Source organism: Drosophila subobscura, chromosome O, assembly GCF_008121235.1.
Source record: "Drosophila subobscura isolate 14011-0131.10 chromosome O, UCBerk_Dsub_1.0, whole genome shotgun sequence".
NCBI classification, from domain to species: domain Eukaryota; kingdom Metazoa; phylum Arthropoda; class Insecta; order Diptera; family Drosophilidae; genus Drosophila; species Drosophila subobscura.
This window is the reverse complement of record NC_048533.1, coordinates 10078269-10104221: the sequence shown is the minus strand read 5'-3', so window position 1 is coordinate 10104221 and position 25953 is coordinate 10078269. Positions and strand designations below refer to the sequence as shown.

The 25953-nt window shown below is 46.2% G+C and overlaps 3 protein-coding genes across 5 annotated transcripts; 2 read left to right on the top strand and 1 right to left on the bottom strand.

Annotated features, from left to right (window-relative positions):
- Positions 1 to 748: 748 nt before the first annotated feature.
- LOC117897740 lies at positions 749 to 13171 on the top strand. Of its 3 annotated transcripts, none has more exons than XM_034806777.1 (5): positions 749 to 937; positions 9877 to 9930; positions 11689 to 11975; positions 12055 to 12349; positions 12416 to 13171. In XM_034806777.1, the coding sequence occupies exons 3-5, from the start codon at positions 11708 to 11710 to the stop codon at positions 12900 to 12902; spliced, it is 1050 nt and encodes a 349-aa protein (XP_034662668.1). In that variant the 5' UTR covers positions 749 to 937; positions 9877 to 9930; positions 11689 to 11707; the 3' UTR covers positions 12903 to 13171. The 3 variants fall into 3 exon arrangements, with proteins under 3 accessions (XP_034662668.1, XP_034662667.1, XP_034662669.1); XM_034806776.1 differs by having other exon boundaries at positions 749 to 1469; XM_034806778.1 differs by lacking the exons at positions 749 to 937; positions 9877 to 9930 and adding an exon at positions 10696 to 10946.
- A 1779-nt stretch (positions 13172 to 14950) lies between these two features.
- LOC117896345 lies at positions 14951 to 16369 on the top strand. The gene has a single exon (XM_034804588.1). It carries the CDS (start codon positions 15334 to 15336, stop codon positions 16252 to 16254), a length of 921 nt encoding a protein of 306 aa, XP_034660479.1. The 5' UTR covers positions 14951 to 15333; the 3' UTR covers positions 16255 to 16369.
- LOC117896344 (poly [ADP-ribose] polymerase tankyrase) lies at positions 16257 to 25911 on the bottom strand. Its single transcript, XM_034804587.1, is given in 7 exon segments — positions 16257 to 17858; positions 17921 to 18077; positions 18143 to 18435; positions 18500 to 18657; positions 18718 to 20631; positions 20692 to 21474; positions 25056 to 25911. Coding segments are annotated over 7 exon segments (4611 nt in total). The 5' UTR covers positions 25249 to 25911; the 3' UTR covers positions 16257 to 16745.
- Between the last annotated feature and the right edge of the window lie 42 nt (positions 25912 to 25953).

Here is a 25953-nt window from a genome sequence, read left to right as displayed (position 1 = left end):
AGTCATTTGAGAAGGATACAGAAGATAAAGTCATTGGGGAATCTGACTGTAGAGACTATAGAGTGGAATTGGAACTTAATTGAATGCAGATAGTTAATCCAAAAAAAGGTAAGGGACTTGTTTTAGACTTCAGTTTGTGTGGGAAGTTTGTTTTTTAGAATTATTTCATTAATGAAAATTAATTTTCTTAATTGAATCTTTTGATCAATGAATATGTCAATATGTACAATCAAATTTCTATACATCCACAACCATCCACTCGTTCAAGGTTATTCCAGAGCTATTCTTTCTACCCTTTTTATGCCAAGAAAAATGTGTAAAAGCTTCACTACTATAATGTGATAGCTCCATCCCTATCTAAATCTCAACGCATCAACAACTCAAACTCCTGTTTTTCCACAACCTTTCTCTCATTTCACTCTGTTCCAGGATGTTCCAGCAGTTTCCAATTTCCATTGGTCTACGTGTGGCCCTGAGAGGGTATTATACGCTTCGGCGCATGCGCATTCGGAGAGGAGCAAAAATAAAACAGAAACACCCCTATGTGTGTGCCGCTACAGGCGAAAGATCGAGTGAGTCTCTCTTTGTCGCTTTGTCGCCGCGTCGCTGTAGTTTTAGTTGTAGTTGTAGCTGCAGCCGGTCTGTTCGGTCGCTTGTGTTTGCCTGCCTGTCGCTGTCGCTTTCGGCAGGAGTTGTTTTGTGTGTTTGTGGCTGTGGCTTACGAGCCAAGTCGCCGTCGCGGACGATTCAATTGCGCGCAAAACCTTCGACGGCAACGGTTGTGTCGCTCCGTGCCTCCTCTGTCTGAAGTGACCAAGTTCTGTTATTTCCAGTGTTCCTGGCGGAGATCTATCCTCTGTCTGGCCACAAGTCGAACATCGTCTTATAATTTTTAAAAATGTTTTAAAAGCTTAAGCCAAAGCAAAGCGATCGTGTGGTAAGACACTGTAAAACTGTTAAATTTTGTGTTTGTGCCGCGTCTTTCTATATTTGATAACTGTAGAACAGAACCGTTAGAACAAAGTGCCCTTTCGCCCTCCTCCAAAAAAGGGAGAAATCAGTAATCAGTGACAAGCAAAAAGAGTAAAGCGGAATAGAGATCCAAGAATGTGCCAAAAACAACAATTTGAGTGCTTAGCAGCACTATGGGTGCGCCGGCGATGATCTTGAACTCGGCTCAACTCCCCAGTGCGCAGGCAGCCTAACGGTGCATCGGCAAGTGCAGTTGCTTTTGCAATGAGAGGGGCAGAGAGGCCGAGAAAGAGAGAGAGAGAGAGGGAGAGAAGGCAGCGCCATTGCATTTCTTTTGATTGCTTGTGTATCATCTTTGGGGATCTCTTCTCGTCCGCCTCCACCTTCCACCGCCTTCGCTTTGGCGCAAAAAACATTTTTCGTCGCCGCCGAAATGGTTTTTCGCTCATTTTTTGGCCGCTGGAACTCTGAAGATCGCGAGGATGCACTCCCAAAAGGTAATCCTATGCTTGAGTTATAATAGTGCCGTTAGCTTTTTTATGTTTAACCGTTTGGCGTTTTGGGTGCAGCCTAATGAAGACTCTCTCTCACCGATGAGAAGTCTCCACAAGACAGACATACACACACACCGATACACTCAAATAATTACAGCTAATGTCCAAAGTGCAACTGGAGAGAATTTTTGGTTGGAATGAAGAAAGGTAGCTGTAAATGAGATTATGCAATGGACCACTCTCACTCTTTTTGGCAATTCCCTCTCCATTACTTCGCAATGACATAACGAATCAATATTGCAGACAGTTTGCAGAAACGAAGAAAACGTGGAAGGCCATTACGACGCAAAAGATAACATTGTTGCTGCAAACATTTCTGTGTGCCGTCCTCACCCCAATGGTGAGGGGGGAACCAACGTTGTCGCCTTTTGATTTATTTACATGTGCTTTTCGGAGGAGAGCACAAAGAGAAACATTTCTTTGTCTCGCCTCGCTCACACAAACACACTGACTCATGTCTCCCGCTTATGCTTGGTCTCCAAGTCTCCCCCTCGCTGTCTCTGGCACGGTAGCTTCAAGAAGTAACGGAAAAACAGCAAAAGCAGCGTCATCCCACTCCTCCACTTCCAGAACTACTCTTCCATCCTCCATCATCACGTTTCGCCAAGCTCTCTTTCCAAATTTCTCTTCCCCACGCGCCCAGGCCGACAAGTCAGCGCCTTCATTATAATAATTTTTATTGCTTTTGCATAAATCAAAAATCATTAAACATTTAAAAAAAATGAAATCGTTAAAAAAGAACAAAACGCACCTTTTGGATGTCTGCACTAATTTCACATAATGCTGTTGTTGCTCTCTGATCCTTCTTTTCTTTCTGTTCTTTTTTTCGCTCGCATTTCCGTTACTGTGGCTTTTGCCGAAGAGTTGGTGTGTGAGGGAGGGAGGGGAGAGCGCAGCCATGTCTGCGGTTTGCATACAAATTCATTAGTGACGGCTGCCTGCCAATTCCCGCTACCGCCCTCCACTCTCTGCCAACAGTCTCCAGCGTTGCCTCCCACACAGCAATTTCTGGGAATTTTACTGCACCTTTCCAGGAGAGGAGGGAGGCTGGAAAGCTCCACAAGGAAGAGGAACTCACAAGGCGGCTGTCCCTCTCTCTCTCTCTCTGTCTGAATGCAACTGTTTTCACTGGAATTATGCTCAAGCTTTTGGCGACTTTCTTTTTGTTGCATTTGCCATAAAATGGTGTTCCTTCTCATTGTAGAACAGTTAGACAACAAACAGTTTTATGTGACAGCTTTGAAAAAGCACCGCAATAAAAGTTTAAAGAAGATGGCGAAAGCGAAAGAGAGTAACCGATTACAGTTACAGTTAAAGAACAAATTGATTTGCTGGAAGTATTTTAAATGGGCATTTGAAATTTGTATTTCTCTTCCGAAATTGTAGAATAATTTAGCTGCTGAACAAGCTTTTCAGGCATTTATCTCATATCCATATCAAACTGTCAAACAATCTTTGATTTATACAGTGCCCATTTGCCATAGATTGTACCATAGCTCCACAAACGTAGCCCCCGCCCTTAGCAACACGTACTGCTCCCACATAAATCTTCAAAACGAAACTCAAATTTTTGTACCACTTTCGACTTCTACGAAACAGCACACACACAAAACACACACACACTTACACAAAATGAGACTCAAATTGTTTCCATCGGCTTCTTCGGCTCCTCATCTTTTTCGGTTGTTTTTTGGTGGAATGATTACTGTAACCAAAAATGTGACCCGATACTCCATCCAGCCGCCCCTTGCCCTGCCGCCCGAGCCCCCTCTGTCCTCTTATGACAATTTGGTCACTAATTTTAGGGGCACTCTGCTCTGAATCTCTGGATATCTGTGGATCTGTGGTGGGGGCTTGGTCGGCTCGGACTGAACCAAATACAGTTGTCGGTAAAATTTTATTGATCTTTTTTCTGCACAAAAATATAAAATTGTTTCATGGTCGATTGTTGTTGCTGTTGCTGTTTCGCTTTCTGCTGCTGTCGACGAAATCGAATTCAAAACGCACGTGTGTGTGTGTGTTTGTATGTGTGTGTGAAGTGGAGCTTGGAGTTGGAGCAGATCCCAGCCAAAAGATCCCTGAAGAAGGAAGCGAAGACTCCAGACGATAACAACAACAGTAAATACTTGGTTTAGGCAGAGGCCCCGAAATAGCCACTGTCCATGAGTCCCAAAGGGCAGCCCGAAAAAATATTTTTATCTTGATATAAATACTCTTTCCATTTGGTTGGGGTATTGACATAAGTTAAAGGATATTCGTGAGCGAACAGAGTATAATTCAGTCAGATGCTAAAGAGAAGAACTTACAGATTTATAGATTAGAATTAAGTTTTCTGAAAATTAAAAACCAAATAATAGATACAAAATAAATGGATAGGGCATGTAAAATTCGGTATGATGATGGTATTTTTTGTGAATTTTTGTTGTTCTAAATACGCCAAAAGTTGCTTTCGGGGCATAAATATATGTCTTTAGTGGCGATGTGGCATGTCTGGTTGCGTTTTCGGAACTTGGTAAATGGGGCAAAAGGCAGGCGGTAGCCGGCAGACGAATCTTTTGGCGGAGTGGAGTGAAGTGGAGTGGAGTGGTTTGGGAGTCTGTCCTGTCCAGAATTCATGGAATTAGTTAACGATTAATGATTGGATATTGATTTCGCTTCTCTCTGTCTCTCGGTGAAGATTGCTTTGAAATATGTGTACTCCTCACACGGAATTGCTCTCTCCACATATCGGGCTTCGCTTTTACTACTCATTAATTTCATTTAACTATCCTGAGACATTAAAAAAGAAAAATAATAAGGCTGGCAGAAGCGCAAATGAAGCAAGTTCCTGCTGCTGATGCTGCTGCGGAGAGCAAACATCTTCCTTTGGCACATCTTTCTCCGTTCAGGCATTTTTACATAGTTTTATTTTCACGTTGTGAGATGAGATGCGATGCTTGCCTACCAGCTTTCTTTTTGAGAGATTCTCTTCCTTATAGCGTTGCTAACTGCTTTACGATCTGAGCGGACATAAAAGTCCAAAAGCAAGGAAGATACCATACAGACAGCATTTCTCGGTTCTTCGTTCAGGTAGTATATTTTGTGCTTGTTGTTTTTTGTTGTTTTTGTTTTCTTAATTTCGTTTCCCGCTTCTGGGAAACTTAATTTTTGTGGATGCTCCTTGCCGCCATATCAAATTGGCGCTATCGAATACCTAACACGGTCTCCCCATCCATCCATGGCTCTGTGTACGAGTGTATATAGACAATGCCCCATATAAACTATGAAGCAGAAAGAAGCTTCAAATCTGCTTAGCTCTTTACATTTTTTGGTTGCTGCTTCGTGATATTTGAGGCTTAAATTCTTCAACAAGATGCCAGATTCCACATTTGGAGCATCCCCAGTATTTGCTTGGGCACACATTTGCGTAGAAAAAACTATTTTAATTTGTGTGAGAACTCGACTTCACATCATTGGGACATAGAGTGGTTGGTGGTTGGTGGTTGGGGGGCTTAAAATGGCGCATATTTAACGATAATCATTAGCCTTCGTTGCTCCGTGGCGGCTCCTTGGCAACAAATTCGAGACGCGACGAGCCGAGCCACGAGGCTGGGGCTCTTTCGCCGCAGATTTTGTGCCAATGAAGTAATTGAGCTGTTGGCCTGTCTGTCTGTCTGTCTGTCTGTCTGCCATCCTGCCTGCCTTGGCTGCTTGGCCACTAACAAGATTACAGCACGTTTTCAAACTATTTGGCAATTAAAAAAGAGAAGCCACGTAATGGCATAAGGTAATTTGCTGAATATTTGCTAGAACACTTTGTAGAAAGCAAAATACGAATGCATTTTCGATGTCGAATTTAACTGGGTAATATAAAACACATTAGGCTTCTGGGTTAAGTTGGATAACATCTTTTCGATTCAATTACAGGAGTTTATGTGCTGCTATGTATAACTGTATAAATCATGCTCCAGAAATGGTTGAGTCTATGGTTAAATTTGATAATTATTTATTTCTACTATTAAGTAACTAAAGCGAAAGACACTCTTAGCGGATTGGCTTGGAAATGATGTTCTAATAAAATTAAATGTATTTTTGTGCAATTAAACAGGGGGAGCTCACTTACACTCCAATCAAAAATGTTTTCCCATTGTGTGGTGCGCGATCTCCTACGTGATGCACATTTAACTACACTGAGAGAGACCGTTCGAAATAAATTTATGTAATTTCTGGACATCTTCACCTGCAGATTGGAGGAGTGGAGATAATCACAACATGTTGGCTGGTACGATGTGGGTATGTTGGGGAGCAATCAATTGGAGAACTCGTAGAAGGAACTGAAACCCCAATAAACGATGCGCTGATGGCCGACCATTTGGATTGATGATTGCACCAGCCACGGCCCATATTATGCCATAACAATATCAAAGCCAAATGAGTGGTCGTCAGGCAGGGTACAACTAAGGCAGTGCAGGGGAGGAGTACAGGGGAAGGTGCGGGGCACACAAGTATCTATACTATATGGGGGTTGTCGGCCAGAATGGTTTTCTGAGCATTGCAGGAGACGGCATGGAGATGGAGTTGGAGAGGGCAGTGCCAAGACATAATCTTTGTGGGGTTCCCTCTCTGTTTTTGTTTGCGCCACCAACTCATATTAAACACCGTTATGCATATCATCGGAAGAAAGGAGAGTGCGGGGTGGGCAGGGGATAGGAGATATCGAATGGAGATTGAGATTGGCGTGGCCATGGCGTAACCCTTTAATTATGCCACATACACACACATACGATAGAAGGAGAGACAGACAGACAGGCACACACACACACCCATACCCCAGATCGTTTCGTTCCTCTCAACATCAACGCCTTTCGAATGGCACTCCACTCTTTTTTTTCTGGGTTCTGTGGGGACCTGCTGCCTCCGCTGGTGCACTCCTCTATGCTACTTTCTAAAAAACTGTCCAGGAATATAAATTGCAGCCACGTTCAGCCACTCTCAGCTCTCGGCTCTACCCTCCCAAAGTGGCAACAAAGCAAAAGTAAAAAATTCTATCCAAATGCCAGGCAACTTTAGCACTCAGCCTCTGAAGCTCTCAAGCTCTGCGTCTCTGCATCTTAATTGCATTTCGATTACGTTTGCATTGGACCAAACACCAAACCAAATCTAGAAAGAAAAAAAAAAGAAGCAAATACGAAGAAATTTGAGTTCTGCGAAAGCAGACACATGGAATACTCTTGAAGGCTATAAGCGGCAGGAGATTTAATGTAAAGTTGGTATCAGAATAAAGGAAAAATGAAACTCCATCTATAAATATCGAAAACACAAACATATTCGGGAATATCAAGAGATCTCCTCTAAGCTCCAAGTTCAAAGTTCTGACTGACTCGTCAATTGTAGGACCCTCTGGCATAGAGTATATAAATCACGAAAAGAGACCAAAAAGCAAATCAAATCAAAAATGCTCAGGCGGCAGTATGTTAGCAACAAGTTGCCAGCAACATGCTGGAGCCACCACCAGGCCCCCAGCAGCAGGCAGGCAGCAGCATCATCAGGCATCAAGGCAGACAAGGCGACTGCAGGGAGGAGGATTGCCTGCAAAATAGACAACAGATGAGACAGCCAGGCACGGCCCAAGCTTCAGCTGTGGAACGCCTTTTATGTGCTATGCTACGGGATAATGGGCTGGCCAAAAGGAAACTGGTTTTCGGTGCAGGCTCTCCTCCAGGTTGAGGTTAGAAATTGTAACAGCCACGCGAGAGAAGTTCTCAGGCAGGCCACGGCAGAGTAGACCTTTCTACAAAAGTCTGTTAGTGGATGGTGGCTGCTCTGGTCCCCAAATGGTCTACTGGTCCTAGGCACTGGCCATTTAATACAGTTATTCTCTGTGCTCTCTCTCCCCCGATCTGTAGTACATCAGGCAATACAACAATAGGAAATGCAAACTGTTTTTGGCTGGAAGTCATGGACATGACCATTCCCGTTCACTTATCCCTCGCCTACATCCATCCTACGGTCGTGGGCTCTGCTCTCTTTCTCTTTCTCGTTCTCTCTCTCTCTCTCTCTCTCTCTCTGTCGATGGCTGTGGGTCTACCTCTGCCTTGGCAGTCATTAAAAATGATTCTACTCAAACTAGAACAGACCAAAGCAGGCAAAGGAAAAGGCCTGGCCTGGCCAGCCATCATAAATGTTGTGCAGGAGAAAGGCCAACAGACCGCACTGTGAATGCCCTTAATGAACGTTGCATATTTTATGGCCTGATGGTAAGGTGCAAACTAGCAGGAAAGATGAATGGTAACGTCAAAGAGGGACGGACAGAAGAGATTATCATAGATCAAGTGAGCAAAATTGATGGGTACAATTCTATTTTCGATGCCAAATTTCAGAGCTCCAATCAAAGAACAAATTCCAAAAAAAAAATAGAGCTGCTCGAGTAGAAGTGCCAATCGATCCGAATTGTTTATCAGTCCAACGGTCTCCCCCTGTCTCTGACTATGCCGCAACTTTATTCCTTTGGGATATATTATGTCGGATCTGGAGACGGCGATATCGAAGTGTGTTATTGCCTGGCGTGTCAGCTGTTGGCTTAAGCAAATATTATTACATGATATTGTGCACCACACACAGCACACCACTCGGGCCTCGCCTCGCCTCGCCTCTCCTCCCTCCCGCTCTGCTCCACTTGAGACTTTAGATGCGATGCGATCCGATCCCATCCGCTCCACCCCTTTTTCCAGTCCCATTCCATTCCTGGGCAGCTTTTTCAATGAATTATTAGTTATTTAAAATTTATGTGCCGTTCTTGTTTCTTTTTCTTCTTTTTTTTCACTCCACTCTTTATGGTTCTTTTCTTTTTATCGCTCGTCTATTTGCGTTTCCGCTTTCCGTTCGCTGTGGGGCTGGCTCTCTGCTGGGACGATTGCTGCTTTGAGTTCCTTTCATTTGCTCAATGAGTAGAGCAAAGCCCCACCGAATGTCTTGCAGCCTTTGGTGCCTCTCTTCAAGTCGTTGGGGGCGTATTTGCCTAACAAAAATAAATAATAAATATGAATTTATTGCAGAGTTTGTTCGTTTTTCGGTTGCCTGGCCTGGCCTGGCCTGGGTGCTGCTGTCGTGTCATAGTAGGGAACAACATCAAAACCTCCTCTAATGCCCCGTTGTAGCCCCCGCAGCGATCAAATAAACAAATACGAGCAATGAATGCCGCGATTCTCGCGCCCCCTCCGCTCTTCATTATTATCATTATTTTTCTGCGCGGCTTCTTTCGGTAAGATAAGGCCCCAGCGCAGCCGCAGCTCCACACACTTGAAGAAATTGAGTGGAAAGAAGAGCCGCCACCGCGCCGCATGAGTAGAGGAAGGAACTTTGTTTAGATTTTCACGAATCTCAGTGTGATTCACAGAGAGACATTTCTGCTGATGCTATGGCAATTCTTCCGCTCAAATCAACAGTGGCGAGGGTTTTGTTTCTACGAATTTGTCACGCTTTGGATTTCAGATTTTGTTGATGTTGGCCAACTCGGTTAATGGAGATTCCTCAGCATGCATACATATACATATGTACATACATATTTATGTACATATACATATCTGTATTATGTACCCCAGATACATGGTGCTTTCCCTTGTTCTGAAATGATTTGAGGCGTAAGTAAAAGGCATTTAACGCTTGATTTTGCCAAGAGTTTAATTTTACCTGCTTAAGCCGACTGATCCTATGCGATCCGTTTCGCTCCAAAATCTTGCTGCTCCTCCTCCTACTTCTGTCCAGGAGGATCCTTTTTGCGACTATTGTTGGGCATCTTTTTTTTCTTTGCTTTTGCTTTGCTTTTGCACTCCGCCCGCACAAAGGACACAGAGACATGTGAGAGCCATTCTCAAGTAGGGGCGGAAATTTAATCTGAAATGCAGTTTTTTTGTTGTTGCTGTTGTTGTCTGCTATTGAAATATGAGATTTTTAGGGCTTTGAGATCTTTGCTTTGTTTGTCGTTTACGCTTACCTACCTGTTGAAATGCTCTGGTTTTTGGTTTTTGGGCGGGAATTTAATTTTAGTGAAGATTCTTCATGTACTGTTGAAACTTTATATTACTGCGCTGTGTATTTATACATACATACATATATCCTGTAGGATGAAACTACAGTACTGCTCAAAATACTTTATAAATTGCCCGTAGGACGGGAAGGTGTCAACGTTTTACATTTTGAACAAACATTGCACTTGTCCCGGCCTATGGGCGGTTTATCAGACACATCGTACGAGTAGCAACATATCTATATACTAACTATGTACATACATATGTACATATCCTACCTACTTACATATATTGACTTACACCTGTTAGTTTTTTTACTAAACAACTATTTTATTTTTTTGCAGAATTGTCCTGTTTTGCTGAACTAAATATAGAAAATAGCTCAGACTATACAAAGGGTAAGTTATTGTTTCGTTGGCATTTAAAAATTCACAAAACTCGCGCGCACCTTTAAATTCATGTTGCCACATCGTGAAAACTGACATCATAGGGCTGCCATCTAAATTAAAGTTGCGAAGCAACAAACTATCAGAAATGTGCGCGTGACGAAGAAAAATATATATGTGATTTAAGTGTTTTTTAAAGCGCAAGTAAGATGCAGTAAAAATAAATATGTTTTTAAGAAATATCTCCCTGCATTAAAGAATATCACTATAACTAATAATACAACAAATCTATCGCATTTATGTCAGTTGATGACTAAAGGTCAAAGTACATATTACAAAATGAAAGCTAATCGAGGTCTCAAGTCTTATCTCTTGTGCGTTAAAATAAGGCAAATATTTTTGTTAGGTTATTTAGCATATTCTGTGCAAAAAAAATGTACCAGGAAAAAAGTAGTTATAAGATCCCAGATTGTGCTGCATTACTATAACTATTGTCAATCACGATCGAACCACTCACGACACGGTGGCATCTCTGTTGCGTGTTCGACCATTTCCATTAATAAAAACACAATGTGAAATACACATTGCGACGATGATATCGATAGTACTATCGACGTTTGCAGCTGTAGCTGTACCTCTTCATAAAAATATAAAAATAAATGTTAGCTTCACTTAAAAATTTATTCTCGCTGCGTCTAGTTGTTGTGTGTGAGCGGTTGGTAGCATAAATACAGAGAGTGGCAGATACAGAGAGCGAGAGAGGAGAGAGCAAGAGCAAGAGCAATAGCGTGAGACCGGACCAGAGCGTGGGTTTTTATTTTGTTTGCTTCCTCCATCGCCTCTGACGCCGCTGTGCTGTCGACACTGGCAGCCATTCCTTAATTAATTTATTTACGTTCGTATTGATTTTTTAAAGTAACAACAATTTGAATATATTATAGAGAGAGAGAAAAGAGCGCGCGCTTACAAACACACGCATACTGTACATAGAGAGTAAAAATAAAATATATGTAGGAAAATTGTTCGAGGTGAGTGAATCTATAAAAATAAATTAAGAGAAATATAATTAAAACATAAACACTGTCGGGAATGCGTCGAAAACAATGTGCTGCTCATTAAGCATTTAATTTAATTGTAGTTTTTCTTTTGTTGTCTTGTTTGGTCTGTTTCTCTTTGAGTTTTATGCTTCGCCTTAATTTGTTGAGTTAAAGTTTGCTTGTTTCATACAAAATAAATTCCATTTAATGCTGCTGGCTTTGCAGTTGCGAAGCAAAGTCAGTGTCGGCGTGAGCAGCGTTTCCGTTTAGTTGTTTGTGTTTTTTTTTGTGTTTGATATTTTTTACGGTAATCGCGGTCTTGTTTTTATTGCTGTTGCTGCGGCTGCGGTCTCTGCTGCTAGTTGCCGCTGTTGCTAGTGCTGCCACTGCGCTGCTGACGTTTCCTTTTCGTTATCATAAATATTTTTTATGATTTTATTTTAATTGTTTGCTCTCTTTGCGATTCTCTCATCCCATTGGGTTTCCTCTGCTCACTTTACTAACCGTTGTTCTTGTCATTTGCCTATTCTACTGCTGCGCTGCACTCGTATAGTGAGAGAGGATACACTCAGTGTTGATCAGCCCCGTAAAATAGGAACCTGTTTTTTTTGTCGACAAAGTAGCCTTTAAATTTTATAAATTCATTCAGTAAGTCTCTGAAATGAGTTTAGTTTTAAAAACATTAAATAAACTTTGTAAGTATTAATGGAATATATTGCATTGCAAATTGTAGAAAATCAAACACCATTTTCATGTATATGGAACAAGTGATCATTAAAAGGGAAGAAGAAACTCACTCGCCAGTGCCCATGGAACAAGACATGAAATTGCCAGCACAAGCGCCAAAGGGACGCGGACGTCCTCGCGCCTCGTATGCGCAGACGGGCGAATTCGATGTTGGCCTAATACGTGAGTTTCGCTCGCGGCCAGTGCTGTACGATCGCTCGTGCAAACGCCACAAGGACAAACAGCACGTGGCCGAACAATGGATGCAGATCTCGCACAAGCTCGGCTATGATGGTGAGGAACAGCAGGAGGCGGAGGACGCCAGATCGCTCCAGATCGAATAGAGATTAATACCGGCTTGTTATTCCCTTAGTTCCCGTTCTGAAGGAGCGCATGCTGAACCTGAGGAACCGCTACAACATTGAGAAGCGACGCATCGAGTGCGGCGTGGCCACACAGAACTCGCAGTGGCCGCAATTCGAGAGCCTTCAGTTCCTGGCCAACCACATTCGCAGCCGGCGCAGCTTCAAGCATGTGAGCAAGTATGGCGATGATACCTTCGACGGAGGCATGAGCGACAGCAATGGCCAGGGGGCGAGCTTCAAGGATGAGCAGGAGGAGGACGAGTTCGACCACGATCAATCGCTGCCAGTGACCACAGTGCTGACGTGAGTGCCAGAGAGTCCCCTGTTGAGCCGCACAGTCCGTTGCTTATTCAGTCTGCCTTCTTCTAGCATTCCGATCAACTCACCGCATGACGGCATCTATTCGACAAGGAGCCAGCGACAGATGCTGAATGGCAATAATGCCTACAAGGCCACCACCAATGGCAGAAGCTACAGCTTGCCGAGTCGCCAGCAGGCGCTTGTCATCAGTAAAGTCACCGCAGCCGCAGCCTCCAAAAAGGAAGAAAACGAAGACGAGCAGGAGGAGTCGGAGGAGCCACCAGCCAAACGCAGAGCTGATGAGTCGCGATCCTACCAACCGACAGTGTCCGCCCCAACGGAGACATCAGCACCCACGACTTCCAATGCGTACGCCAAGTTCCATGGCTTTGGCGAGTTCATGGCCCACTCCCTCACCGAATTGCCGCTGCAAACAGCCTTGCTTTTGGTACAGAAGTTCACCAGCGAGCTAGTTCAGAGCACGATTCGCAGTCAGAAAGCAGCCAAACAGAAGGAGTGTACCGATCATGGCAGTGATTCGGAAGTCGAAGATTAGAATTAGTTACAATTTCACTTGATACACGGATAGGGCGTCTCTATCCATAATCCAAGCTACATTAATGGGTTTCTGGCAGAACGAATCACCATTTATGCACTTGTGCGAAGCTAACACGAATGTATTTGATTCCATTTAATGGCAGTGCTACTCCACCCACCGCTTAGCACTTCCTACACAACTAAGCAAACTTGGTGGAGCCCAACTATGTACTTGTAATGTGCAAGATCTGTTACCATATTGATAAATATATATAAAATATGTGCAGACTTTTATACAGCAGTTGGTCCTGGGTGCTTGCAATCTGTCATTGATATAGATTTGAAGTTTTAAAATTGTTTTAATGCGCGCCCTATCGATAGAAACATCGATTGATTTTGCGGCCTTAAAACGTTGTCCAGCACTGAGGCGTCGCGCCAATTTACTGTTACTGTGCAAATATTTATATTTTTTGTTTATTTCAATCTGAAATTGTTGCTATTTTGTGGCCTTGCTTTTGCATTAAATAGAAGTGTGAATTAAAAAATGAAGCGCTGAAGGGAAGACATTTAATATAACCAAAAATTAACCGTTTTAGAACTCGGACACGCTTTAGATGTATTTCTTACCAGTTTTCATTTACTCTTTTTTTTAACCTCAGAAGAACAAGAGATGCATTTCTACCTTATGCGAAGCTGAGCAAACGCAGACCCGCTGCAGTGGGCATACCAGAGGAGAGTCCCCACACATAAATGTAGGATGTTGATTGATGTAATGCGCGTTGCAACGTCCAATGAACGCTGTGATTATCAATGGACTTGCATTAATGGAATTCACGTACGTACATGCGAGATGCAAACTAGAAGATGAGAAGAACGCTGCGATCAGAACTATTCCCAAATGAAGTATGTGCAGTCCGTGGGACACTCCTTTCTTTGGGCACGCTGGGTGGTGGGCCCCGAGGTGGTTGGCACCTCGCCTTTTGCCGCTGCCTGCAGCTGCTCGTATAGTTTCCTCGTTTCTTTATTAATGTGTCTATATTTCTTAATTAAATTACAGCCTCTCCCATAGGTGATGGTGCGCGTGTAATTACAGTGTTTATATGGCATTTGGACATTCTTCTTGGACGCCTGCTGCCGCTGCTGGTGAGATAAAGAGAGAGAAAGGAGTGGAGTGGAGTGCAGCATTAAAACGTCACCTGATGTAGGCCGTGCCCAGTGCTTATTTGTCGTTGTTTGAAAATACAAATTGCACTAGTCCCGGCCTGCAGAGAGTGTCGCACACAACGAGGCGGCTGGCTCTTCGCATCAACGTTAACCCAAAATGTGGCATGGTCATGGCAATGGAATCTTGGCATCTCCTTCTCTCCCTCTCTTGCATTTTGCGTGCAACTGCTGCTGCTTGCTGTTCGTCAAAGTCAAGACCGAAAACCGAAGTCTTCGCATCTCATGTCTGTTCTGTCTCTCTGGGCCTGTAATTATATAATTTAATCAAATTACTTGCATATGTTGCCCAAAAAAGACCAAAAAAAGAAGAGGATGAGGAGGCCGAAGTAAGACTTGAGAAATCGGCAAATGCGGGGCAACATAAGTGGCAACAAAAATAAAAATAAATGTGCTGCTCCTCAACAGCAGCAGCAGCAGCTCCTTGGCCTCGAAAATGGTTTATAGCTGGCTGCACTCGGTCGCTCGTCGAGCATTTTTGACAGTGAAATGTGCCTGCGTGTGAGTATGTGTGTGTGTGTGCGTGGCCAAAAGAAAGATATTTGCGTACTTTAGCATTCATCATCATTACTCTTTCGCAGTGGCTCTGCTCTGCGGCGTTGCGGTTGCATTTTGAACATTTTTAGGCGCAACTTAGCCCGACAGCCGGCTTGACAGTTGCAAATTACCGTCAAGCGCAGCCTGATGGCCAAAAGCTGGCTGCTGCAACATTGTAGTTGTGGTCAGTGGAGTCACGCAAGTAATCGTTTGCCGTTTTATTATGAAAAATATGCACTTTTTGGCAAAAGAAGGTGCATAAAATGCTTTAGAGATACTTTTAGTTAAGTTTAGTTTAAATTGGCTGACAAAAATCCCACAACTGAACCCTCTACGAGGGTGTCGGCTAGGCAACAGACCTCCAGTTTTCTGTGCTCTTCACAGAAAGGGTCTGGCTGAGTCCATTCTGTCACGAATCTGTGTTAGCATCCACTCCCCACACACCATGGTGCGGCATAGTGTAGTGCAGGATGGACATGGTTGGCGGGTCCCCCCAAAGGTCAGGGTGTTAGGCGATCCGTGCCCATTGGCTTGTCGTGCAGTCGTGGGGGTGGTAGGTTTCCTACAAACGACTGTATCCACACGGAGCCTCAGCGATAACTGTCCGCCTCGCTGAGTACTTCAGGACTTGCCGTGTTAGCGGGGGCTATGACACGGTGGACCTCTTCACCCCTACACTCGTGGGAATTTCTATGTCAAATCAAAATACAAAAAAAAAAATTAAAATCAAAAAGGAAGCAAAACAGAAGGAAGTTGCGGATCCACTTAAGCAGGATCTTTGCAAAAAGCAACGAAAGCGTTACAATCGCTACATAAGGGAGGGCATGCAACGGGAAGAAGCAAAAAAGCGGGCCATAGATCCCAATGCTTATGAACTGGCAGCGCGTAAAGTGAAGAAAAAGGTTCCTCCTCCTGCTGCAAGTGGCGGCGGCAAAAGGAAAGCTCCAGTCGCAGCGAAAGCCGTTGCCCCTAAGCGTGCCAAAATTACACCAGAGGCAGAGGGATCCATTGACATGGCCATCCTGGCCACTACTTACCCGCTAAGAATCCTTCGCAGGAGCGAGGCGAAGAAAGTGGAGGCAGCGCTGATCGAGGAGATGCTGAAAGGCTGCCCACACAGCATCAACTTCGATGGCGTCCACTTCAAGGATGGCCTGATCATTGTGAAGTGCCGCGATAACCGATCCAAGGAGTGGATGGAGCTCACCGTACCGAAGGTCCATGTGCTCAGCAATGTGCTGTTGAGCAGTTGCCCGGTCGCTGATTTGCCCAGCATGAAGATTGTCAAGCTACACCTGCCGCGCACCGAAGGACAGAACGCAATGCGTTTGCTGCGCGAGCAGAACAAGGACCTGGACTCTGATGCGTGGGAGCTGCTGAGCAATCGCCCCACCAGAGAAGGGGGACACGTGGTGACCCTGGGGCTGAAGCCGCGGGCGCTCGAACTGCTGCAGCAGAACGGCCTGAAAGTGAGCTACCGCTTTGAGCAGCTGCCATGTCGACTTTGTGAGGATCATGCAGCCCAGGAGGATGATGAGGTGGAGAATGCCATGTGGTATGTGGATATACCGGATGTACATAGTCATAGAGCAGAGGATCAGCTTATTCTATGATGTATAATGTATATTTTGTATATTTAAATTTAATTGGAGTTTTGAATCTTGTTTAAATTAACTAAGCTTAAACACACTTAAATAAACGCGGGAGCGCAAATTTAATTTATTTTAATGTAATGCATTCACCGTCAAGAGGGAGGGATGGGGCATGGGCTTTAGGGGTTTATTCATCGTTTTATCTTTTCTTTCCTTTTGTTTTTTTATACTTTTTAATTCGAATTAAAATCACCATCCAAAAGTGGCTGCAATTTTGATTATTTCTGCCTGCGGCTCTCCTTGTTATTAGTTTATTTTAATATTATAGTAGAATATTTGAATAAACAACGAGAGAGAGGAGAGAGAGAGTGAAGACGACGACGACGACATCTACTATGGGCTATAATAGCTAGTAATTTTAATAAAAGTCTAAGGAGCAGTAGTAGAGTTCGGATTTGGAGTAGGCCAACAAAGACAAAGAGATCATTAACCACAACATCGGCGGACCACCGTCACAATTCGTACGTTATGTTGTTCATATGATCGCGCGTCTTGCGCGGCTTAAACGGTGCCGCAAAGTGCTCATAGGCATTGTCCGCATTGTACGACGAGCAGCGTCTCAGTCGATGATGTTGCAGCGAGCTGCTGTACGGCGCATTGCCATTACCCGCACCACCACCACCACCACCACCAGCGCCAAAGCAACGCATGGCCGCACACAGGAGGCTGCACCAGCGCCAGGACGAGGAGAACGTATAAAAGTGATGGCCGTTGCCGTTTCCATTCCCCTTGGACAGCAAATGCTGGCGACTGTGATGCAAGTACTGATTGTAGTTGGAGCGAAAGCTGCTGCTGTCGCTGCTGTGGCCACTGTCTCCGCTGTTGCTGCTGTCGCTGCGCCGCAGGCCCAAGCGGAACAGATTCCCATTATTGTGGGCGGCATTGGCAAAGTCCTCGTAGTCCAAATGCGATTCGTACTCAAAGTCGCGATCAATGGAGACGGCGGGTGTGATGATCATAAATTGACTGTACTTTGGGCTGCGCTGTGGCTGTGGCTGCTGCTGTTGCTGGTGTTGCCTCTGGCGATTGCCTCGCTGTTGGTTGGCCAGCGAATTGAGCAGCGTTTGATTGGTGTCCACCGAGGAGTAGCTGTTGCTGTTCGAAATGGGCGACATGTCATTGTTATTGTTGTTGCAGTTGCTGCCGCTGTTCGTGTGGCTAGCATTATTGTTGTTGCCATTGTTGTGCGTAAAGACGCCCGCAGGCGTCGGCTGTGTGGTGGTCACACCCATCGAGGAGTGCTGCTGCTGCTGCTGCTGCTGTTGGGGCTGGTAGTGCTGGTATTGCAATTGTAGTGTCTGCTTGGCATGCCTGGGCCGCCTCTTGGCAACTGGAGCTGAGGTCTGTTGTTGTTGTTGTTGTTGTGGTGGTGGTGGTGTTGTTGCTGTGGCTGCTGCTGCTGCTGGTGGCATTGGCAGCTGTGGTGGCTGCTGCTGCTGCAATGCTGGCGATGTTGTTGTAGGCGTAGAGCCAACAGAGGGCATCCATCATCTTGTGTCCTCCGTCCCACTATTGCTGTCATCGGGCTTGACAATTTGGTAGGTTATCAAGTACTCTGGATAAGACTGCGGGGAAACAGATGCAAGGATGATTTCTGTATAATGAAAGTCACGCTTACGATCCTCACCTGTTCACCCCGATAGACCACATATTCGGCATAGTGCAGGCCACCAGCTGAGGGACGTCCCACCACCGAATGATGGCCTGGTGGCGCATGAGCCATCTTCATGGCGCTATATTGCAAAAAGGACTTGCCCAAAGCCACGCGACACAGCAGCAATTGTCTGGCAGAGCAGAGAGATAATTGTTAGATGAAATGGTTTAAAGTTTAAACAAATTTAAGGCCCACCTGGGACACACGTAGCAGGACTTGTCCTTGTGCGAGGGACACCCGATGCCACCGCCAATGCCGTACACATACTGATTGCTCTTCGAGCTGTGCTCTGCAAAGTAAATGCCGGCGCCAAACATGCCGCCAATATACGCATGACGCTCATCGAATCCGCGCTGCACAATGGCATTGATGAAGGGACTGCCGTGGAAGAGCATGCGCTCGTTCGACTGCACAAAGTTCTCCTCGGCAATCTCGTGGCGTCGATGGGCATAGCGTTCCCATAGCTTGCGATTTTGTACCTTTTGCACCTACAAATGGGAAGCAAAATGAATTGAGAAATGCACTTAAAAATCCTCTAGGAGCAGGACATACCCTTATAATATTATAGCGCGTAAAGTAACCGCCCGACTGCCCATTATCCCGATGCTCGCGTATTGTGGCCTGCATTTCCTCCTCAACGGCCACAAACTCCTTGTCGTCTGGCAGCAGATCCACCAGCAATGTGCACAGATTCACATTGTTGCCAATGCCTAAAGGGGGAGCAATAAATAATTAGAAAAGACAAAGGCAGAGGGGAGCATAAACTTTACCTGTGGTGGCTCTTAGCTGTGCAATTCCCTTGAGTATCTTGTGCCTGAATCCATAGGCGGACACGCCCACCTGCTTGAGATCATCGTGTCCCATCTCCGCGAGTATGTCCAATGTGATTTGTTCCCGCTCGAACAGCTCAATCAAGTGATTCAGCTGCTGGCTGCTCAAGAACCCAGAGACATTTGTTATCGACTCTGCATCGGGCATGAGATCCTCCGTGGCGGAGGATTCAGCGCCATTGGCCTCGGCACCCTGCGCAGGACTGATGCGCGTACAGCTGGCCATGGGCAGGGGCACGGGCACACTGAGCGTCATTGAGGCACCTGTTGGCAGCAAAACAGTCTCTGTCGTGGGCGACAGCATGGCCGAGGAGGAGGCAGAGCCGGTGGATGCCACGCCAGCCGGTGAAGCAGCAGCTCCCGCAGCAGCGGCACAGCCAGCCGTCTCCGGCGAGGGCGAGCAACCAGCCAGCGATAGCGTGGAGGCGCTCAGACCCTGCTGACTGAGCGACGTGGCCATGGCATCCTGCAGCAGACACTTGACATCCTCGGCGGTGGCCAGCTCAATGGGCGTTTGTCCCTCCTGGTTCTTCATGTACGCATCGGCGCCATGGGCCAGCAGCAGCGAGCACAGCTGCGTCCGTCCCTTTTGGGCGGCCTCATGCAGCGGCGTAAAGCCCCACTTGTCGGTGGCATTCACCACGGTCTTGTGCTTGATCAGCAGCGCGGCTATGTCCAAGTGCCCGTACGAGCTGGCATTGTGCAGGGGTATCAGTCCTCCCTTGTCCTGCGCATTCACATCGGCCCCGTTCTCTAGCAGATATTCGGCACACTCGAAATTATTGTAGCCAGCGGCCAGGTGCAGTGGCGTCGAGTTCCGGCCCTGCGCATCGCGACAGTTGATCGTCTCGGCTGTCACCAGTCGCTGCACACGCGCCAGATTGCCCTTTTTGGCAGCATCCAGCAGGGCGGAGGGGCCACGCAGCAGTTCGGCAACATCATGATCGGATTCCTTGACGAGATCCGCTGGTGTGGCGCCATCGCGATTCTTCTTCATGGGATCTGCGCCATGCTTTAGCAGCAGCTTGCAAATGTCGTACTTGCCCTTGGCGGCGGCCTCGTGCAGCGGCGTGAACTTCCACAGATCGGAGACATTCACATTGGCGCCATGCTTGACCAGCAGCTCGGTGACCTCGTAGTGGCCATACGAGCAGGCATTGTGAAGCGGCACCAGGCCGCCCTTGTCCGCGGCATACACCTCCGCGCCATGCTCCAGCAGAAACTGAACCACGGGCACGCGGTTGAAGCCGGCGGCAAAGTGCAGCGGCGTGGAGTGTCGCCCATCGAGATCCCGACAGTTGACTGTGTGCGGATTGTTCAGCACAATTCTGCGCACAGTGTCCAGATCGCCGGCCTTGGCCGCGTCCAGCAAATGCGTCTCGCTGTCCGGTGGATTCTGCAAGAGCTTCAGCACGCTGTCCGAGGCCAGTTGGGCGGCAGTGAGTCCCTCCAGCGAGACAATGTTCGTGTCCACCGCATAGGAGAGCAGCAGACGCACGGCCTGCTCATCCCGGGCACAACGATGCAGCGGCGTCTGGCCGAGGCTGTCCAAGGCGTTCACCTTGGCCCCCTGCTTGAGCAGCGTCTCCATGGCATCGTAGTGCAGCAGCTCCGAGGCCATGTGCAATGGTGTCAGGAATGCCTTGTTTTTCTCGTTGAGCAGGGCGCCCTTGCGGGCGAGCAGCTCCATGAGTTGCTTTCGCTTGCCATCCAGACAGACCACGGCCAGGTGGAGCGGCGTGTCGCCCGTGTACGGATGCACAAAGTTGACAATTTCGGCGCAAACGAGCTTCTTGGCACGCGACACATCGCATTTGCGGCAGGCATCCAGCAGGCAGTGGCCCTTGTACTCAACTGAAAGAGGAAACAGCAAGAATTAAAGGAAACTTCATCTTCGATTCGTGCTCGACTCACAGGCAATCCTTTCGCGCAGCTCTCGCGTTGGTGCCGCGTCCATGGCCGACTTGCTGTGGCAGTTGAGTAGCGTGGGATCGGCGCCGCGGCTCAGCAGCAGGCTGCACACCTCCACGCGGCTCTTGGAGGCTGCCTCGTGCAGGGGGGTAAAGGCCCACAGATCATTGGCATTCACATTGGCGCCCGCCTGGATGAGCAGCTTGGTCACATCGAAGTGCCCATAGGAGCAGGCATTGTGCAGGGGCACCAGTCCGCCCTTGTCCTTGGCATGCACATCCGCGCCGTTGGCCAGCAGAATCTCCACGATGCCAATGCGATTGTAGCCAGCCGCCAGATGCAGCGGTGTCGATCTCCGCCCATCGCTGGCGTGACAATTGACATTCAGCGGCGTGAGCAGCGCCAGCAGTCGATCCTCGGCACCCGATCGAGCAGCCTCCAGCAGCTCATCCTTGCGATACTCTCCGGTTAGGACCGGCCGCGTGGCGTCGTCCGCCAGCTCCAGGGGCGTCTTCTGTTCCGAGTTGCGTATCGTGTGGTTGGCTCCATGCTGCAGCAGCGCCAGGCACACGTCCACCTTGCCCTTGCTGGCCGCCTCATGCAGCGGCGTGTAGTTCCAGTTGTCGGTGGTGTTCGGACTGGCGCCCGCCTTCAGCAGCAGGCGCACCACCTCCGCATGCCCGAAGGAGCAGCAATTGTGCAACGGATGCAGGCCGCCCTCGTCACAGGCCTGGATGGAGGCGCCGCTGTTCAGCAGAAACTCAACGACCTCGCGGCGTCCGTAACCTGAGGCGGAAACAGGAAATGAAATAATAATTAAATGTTTGTCTCTATTTTCCCTTTCCCCATTCGATGAGGGTCGGGTTGTGCAACAAGCCCTAAAAGTGAGTGTGGGGAAGGTCTCTTCGGCTTGTACTTTTGGCCTTGTCTGTGGGGGATGGGGGGGGATGTCTATGAAATGTTGAAATCATATAAAAGGCATCGAAAGAAACCTCGTCAATCGCTTAAAAAAACGACACTTGAAGGTTGATTTTGGAAATTTATTCATTAAGTACAAAAGATTTTCTCTTTTATTAAACATATTTTATGGATTTCCAATCAATATTCATAAAGAAAGGAAACCGAAAACCTTTAGAATAAAGAAAGCAAGTTCCCTTGAGCATGTGTCCGTTTACTTATGGGAACTTCGTTCCATTCCAGCTGTTTCACATTGGAATGGAGGAATTGCTTCACTTGGAAACCGACGTACAGAGCGATATGCAATATCTTAGCCAAGAATGATTGGAAGATAATTATGAATTGAAATCAGTAATATAAAGAGAATGCATAAATGTACTTTCCTTTTGCGTACATATCTACACACACTTATCTTCCATTATCTTCCACATGTGTGTGTGTTTTTAGTGGTTTTTGTGTGCCAATCTTTGATCTCTGAGTCATCTTAAATTTTAGTTCCGCCCTTCCGCAATACAAATATGCATTACGCTTTTTGGCAAAAGTGTTTAATGAACAGCAGCAAACAGCAAACAGAGAACCGAAACCAATTACAAATCTCTGCCCAAACAAAAGCCTGCTGCCCGCACGCCCCACTCCTCTCTGTCAGAGCCAGAGCGTCCACCCACCCAGCGAAAAAGTACGATAGAGTTTGCAAAACATTTCTGCCATTCACTTTTTTGTTCGTTAGTTACGAAAGTTTTGCATTAAAAATTAATAGAATGGAAAACTTCAACTGTTGCACTGTTGAATGGCTGTTTGAATGCTGCTTTGTGCATGTCAAATAAATAAAACCAGAGAGATCCTTGAGGCGAACCACAGCTCTACGACGCGTATAATAATTTCGCAAGTACTCAAAACACGAAGGTTAATTTGTTTAATTTTTTTAAAGGGGTAACAATAAAGCACTGTTTAACGACTAGCCAAGATATGAGGCGAGGAAGGTCGCTCTCAGATGGTTTATCGACTTTATTATCATTTCCCAAAAAGCGGCATATGTTGTGTGCCTTAAATTTGAGCTGAGCGGGAGTTGGGTTACCCTTGGGACAGAGAAGAAATGAGCAAAGAAAATACCATACCATATATCATTTTTATTTTGAGCTAAACAGTTGCGTAAACAACGTTTTCATATGATATCTAGAGTGTATGGGACATACTGCTCCATGCAGTGTCATCTATGGGAGGATAAACAGAAGGCAGGTTAAGTATCAGCCCTTAGCTTGGGTATATTTTGTGCTTGGATTCTTCGACCCCAAAGCACATATATTTTATTTTGTTTTTGCATTCTCGAGAGTACCAATGCTGTCGACTGTGCGTCTGGCTGGAGTCGTAGAATAAATCTTAGAGGCAATGTCAGCAACAAGAAAAAAGGGTACAAGGACATGTCGCCTGCGGATTTAATCGCTCGATTTTTGGCTATAAACTTCTCACACACAAACACACAGGAGTTAGGCGCTCTTAAAAGATAACGGTGCACTGCCAAAAAGCTGATAAAAATTAAGAACGGGATTGCTTTTGTTGATTGAAATATTAATAAAAAGAAACAGCAATATAATCTGTCACGATTGCCAGGGAAGTAGGAAAAACGTGATTATTTTTGCGGCTCTCCTTCCACTCTCTCTCTCTCTCTCTATCTCTCTCTCTCGCTGTGCAACAGGTAAGTATCTTGATAAATATCGATCAAATAATTTAAAGACCAATTGCAAAACAAGACACAACTTAGCAGTACTTATTGTACAGCAAAAACCATTGCGAAGACCACTTGAAGATCTCACTTTTTGTGCACAGAACGTGACAAATAGTAGCAGACGGGGACAAAAAATAAAAATCTCAGCGGCAGACAGAAAAGTAATAATAAGTAGAGGAAAACCAGTTTAGAAAGAAAGACCCACCGACGAATGATTCATGGAGTAGACCACAAGAGATAATAAAACGAACGACAAGCGAAAATGTATGTATGGTTAAGTAAAAAAATAAAAATATCACAAAAAGAAGTCACCAAAAGCCAAATTGATATGCAAGTGGCGGCTCGTTGTCAAGTGAAAGGGTTAAGTAGAAATAAATAAAAACGGGGGCTCCTCTCTTTCGTTGAAAGATTTCTATTTGCTTTTTGGAAGCTGCTGCGCGCGGACAGTCAGACAGTCAGACAGATAGACAATAAGGCTGCAATGTATGAGAATGCTAACTAGGCCAAAGTCACAACAAAAGACGTAAAATAAAAATATTGGGCCACAAAGACGTCAGCAGGATGGCGCATGCAGCGCCGCAGCAACAGCAGCAGAAGCAGAAGCAGCAGCCACAACAAGTCGTCCTGCCAGCGACTTACCTCATGCCACCCCCAACCCCGCAGCAGCCTGTCACTGTCACCCCATCATCATCATCATCATCATCATCATCATCATCATCATCATCAGCAGCAGCAGCAGCGTGCAGCCTGTGTATACGAATGTATGGCATATTTTTAAACTGTTGCAGAGGGTATGGCTATTTTTAACCATTGTTTGTTACGTGCCTCAGAAAGAAAGCATCTTGCTGACGACTTTCCAGTTGGGAGATTAACCGAATGAGGAGAGAAATGGCAATCGCCAGTCAGTTGTAGGGCGAATGCTGCATAAAGTCTAAGGCAGTGTACAATAGAAAGGCTTTTCCTGCTGGGTATTCTTGTGTTCTTTCAATTAAAATAACAGAAAATCATCTAAACTGAGATTGAGTTCGATTAACATGTCTCTTATCGAATTTCAGCCCTGTAAGGACATACATATTTTATATGCGAAAATGAATTAACCATTTTCAAAATTTTACTTACAGGGTATACAAGCTTTCGTTCCGCTGAAACTAACTGTTATGCATTTTTTGTTGTTTTAAATGTTAAAATGCAACACGCACACTCACACATTCAAAGAGAAAGAGACAGAGAGAGGGAGGGGTGGGGGGGGGGCGCCAAGAGATAGATGGGGCGAGAGAAGTGTCGAGGCTATACGCGGTTCCGGAAACCAGCCCGAAAGAACAGAATGGGGAAAACTAGGTCAACTCTCGACGCCATTGGAACACCCGACCGACAACGGACAACGGACGACAGACGAACGCCACGCGAGTGGAGTGTCCGACAGAGAGAGAACTACGACAATGACGCCCGCCCGTTCGTTCGTTCGTTCGTCCGTCCGTCACACCCAAAGCGCAAGTAGCTCAAGGCCACACAGGCAGCAGCAACTGCATGTGTGTGTGGGGTGGGGGTGGGGCCGCGAGTCCTTCAACCTTCCCTCAAGGGGTGCAAATGAATGTTGTTTTTAGAATGGCACATAATTCGCATATGATGCATGTGTTTACGGGGGGGCTGGGCCTGCAGTAAAGAAAATCCTTTGATGCAAACTTACCCGCTGCAAAATGCAATGGCGTGGATTTTCGTCCCGCCGTGTCTCGTGCGTTTACGGTCTGTGGCGTTATCAGCTTCTTCACTTTGGCTATTTCCCCCGTCTTGCAGGCCTCGAAAAGCTCACGCAACGGATCGTTGGCCATGACCGTATCGAGATTAACATTTAGTATGGCGCGACTCCGACTGTTGGCCATTGTTGCTGTTGCTGTTGCTGCTGCTTCTGCTGGCTGGCTGGCTGCTCTCCGCTCTACTATCTTTTCGCCTAGTTCACTTTTTAATTTTTATTTTTTGTTTACACACTAACAAACACTGGCACACTATCGCCGAACACACTCACACACGCACACCCCGACAACAACAATGAGGTGGGGATGGAAACAACAAATTTCGTTAGCTTTTTCGTGTGTGTGCTGTGTGATTCTCCACCCGCAGAAAGACAGACAGACAGCTGCTGCTGCTGCTGGTCTGGTGCTCCGCCACTTCACTTCTTCCACCTGAGCGCGTCGACGCTGCTGGGCTCCATGGTGACGAGATCACTTGGCACAGAATGGGGTGTGGGGGAAAAACAGGAGCAACAATTCGCCAGGCTGCCACGCACACCCACCGTCTCTCTGTCTCTCTCTCCCGTTTTTGTTGTTTAATATTTAATGCACAAATGCACAGCACAACTCAAAATCAATAGAAATGCGTGTCTGATTGCTGTTAACGGTCGCGCGGGGGTGCTGCAGCTGCCTTTGGGACAACTTTTTTTGGCTGTGTCGTTGGCTGGGTGGCCTCTAAATGCACTGCTCGCAAGCACGGGCGATGGTTTAATTTCTAATTAATTTTACGCTACTCCGCAATCGCGACCCATTGTTTTGGTAGGGATGGACAAATATGCGATATTTCAATGTATCGAT

Bases quoted from the DNA above. Each gene is read 5' to 3' on its own strand.
- LOC117897740 (XM_034806777.1), top strand. From the start codon at position 11,708: ATGTATATGGAACAAGTGATCATTAAAAGGGAAGAAGAAACTCACTCG. The intron at 11,976-12,054 runs GTGAGGAACAGC...TTATTCCCTTAG, and splicing joins GCACAAGCTCGGCTATGATG to TTCCCGTTCTGAAGGAGCGC. The intron at 12,350-12,415 runs GTGAGTGCCAGA...GCCTTCTTCTAG, and splicing joins CCAGTGACCACAGTGCTGAC to CATTCCGATCAACTCACCGC.
- LOC117896345 (XM_034804588.1), top strand. From the start codon at position 15,334: ATGTCAAATCAAAATACAAAAAAAAAAATTAAAATCAAAAAGGAAGCA.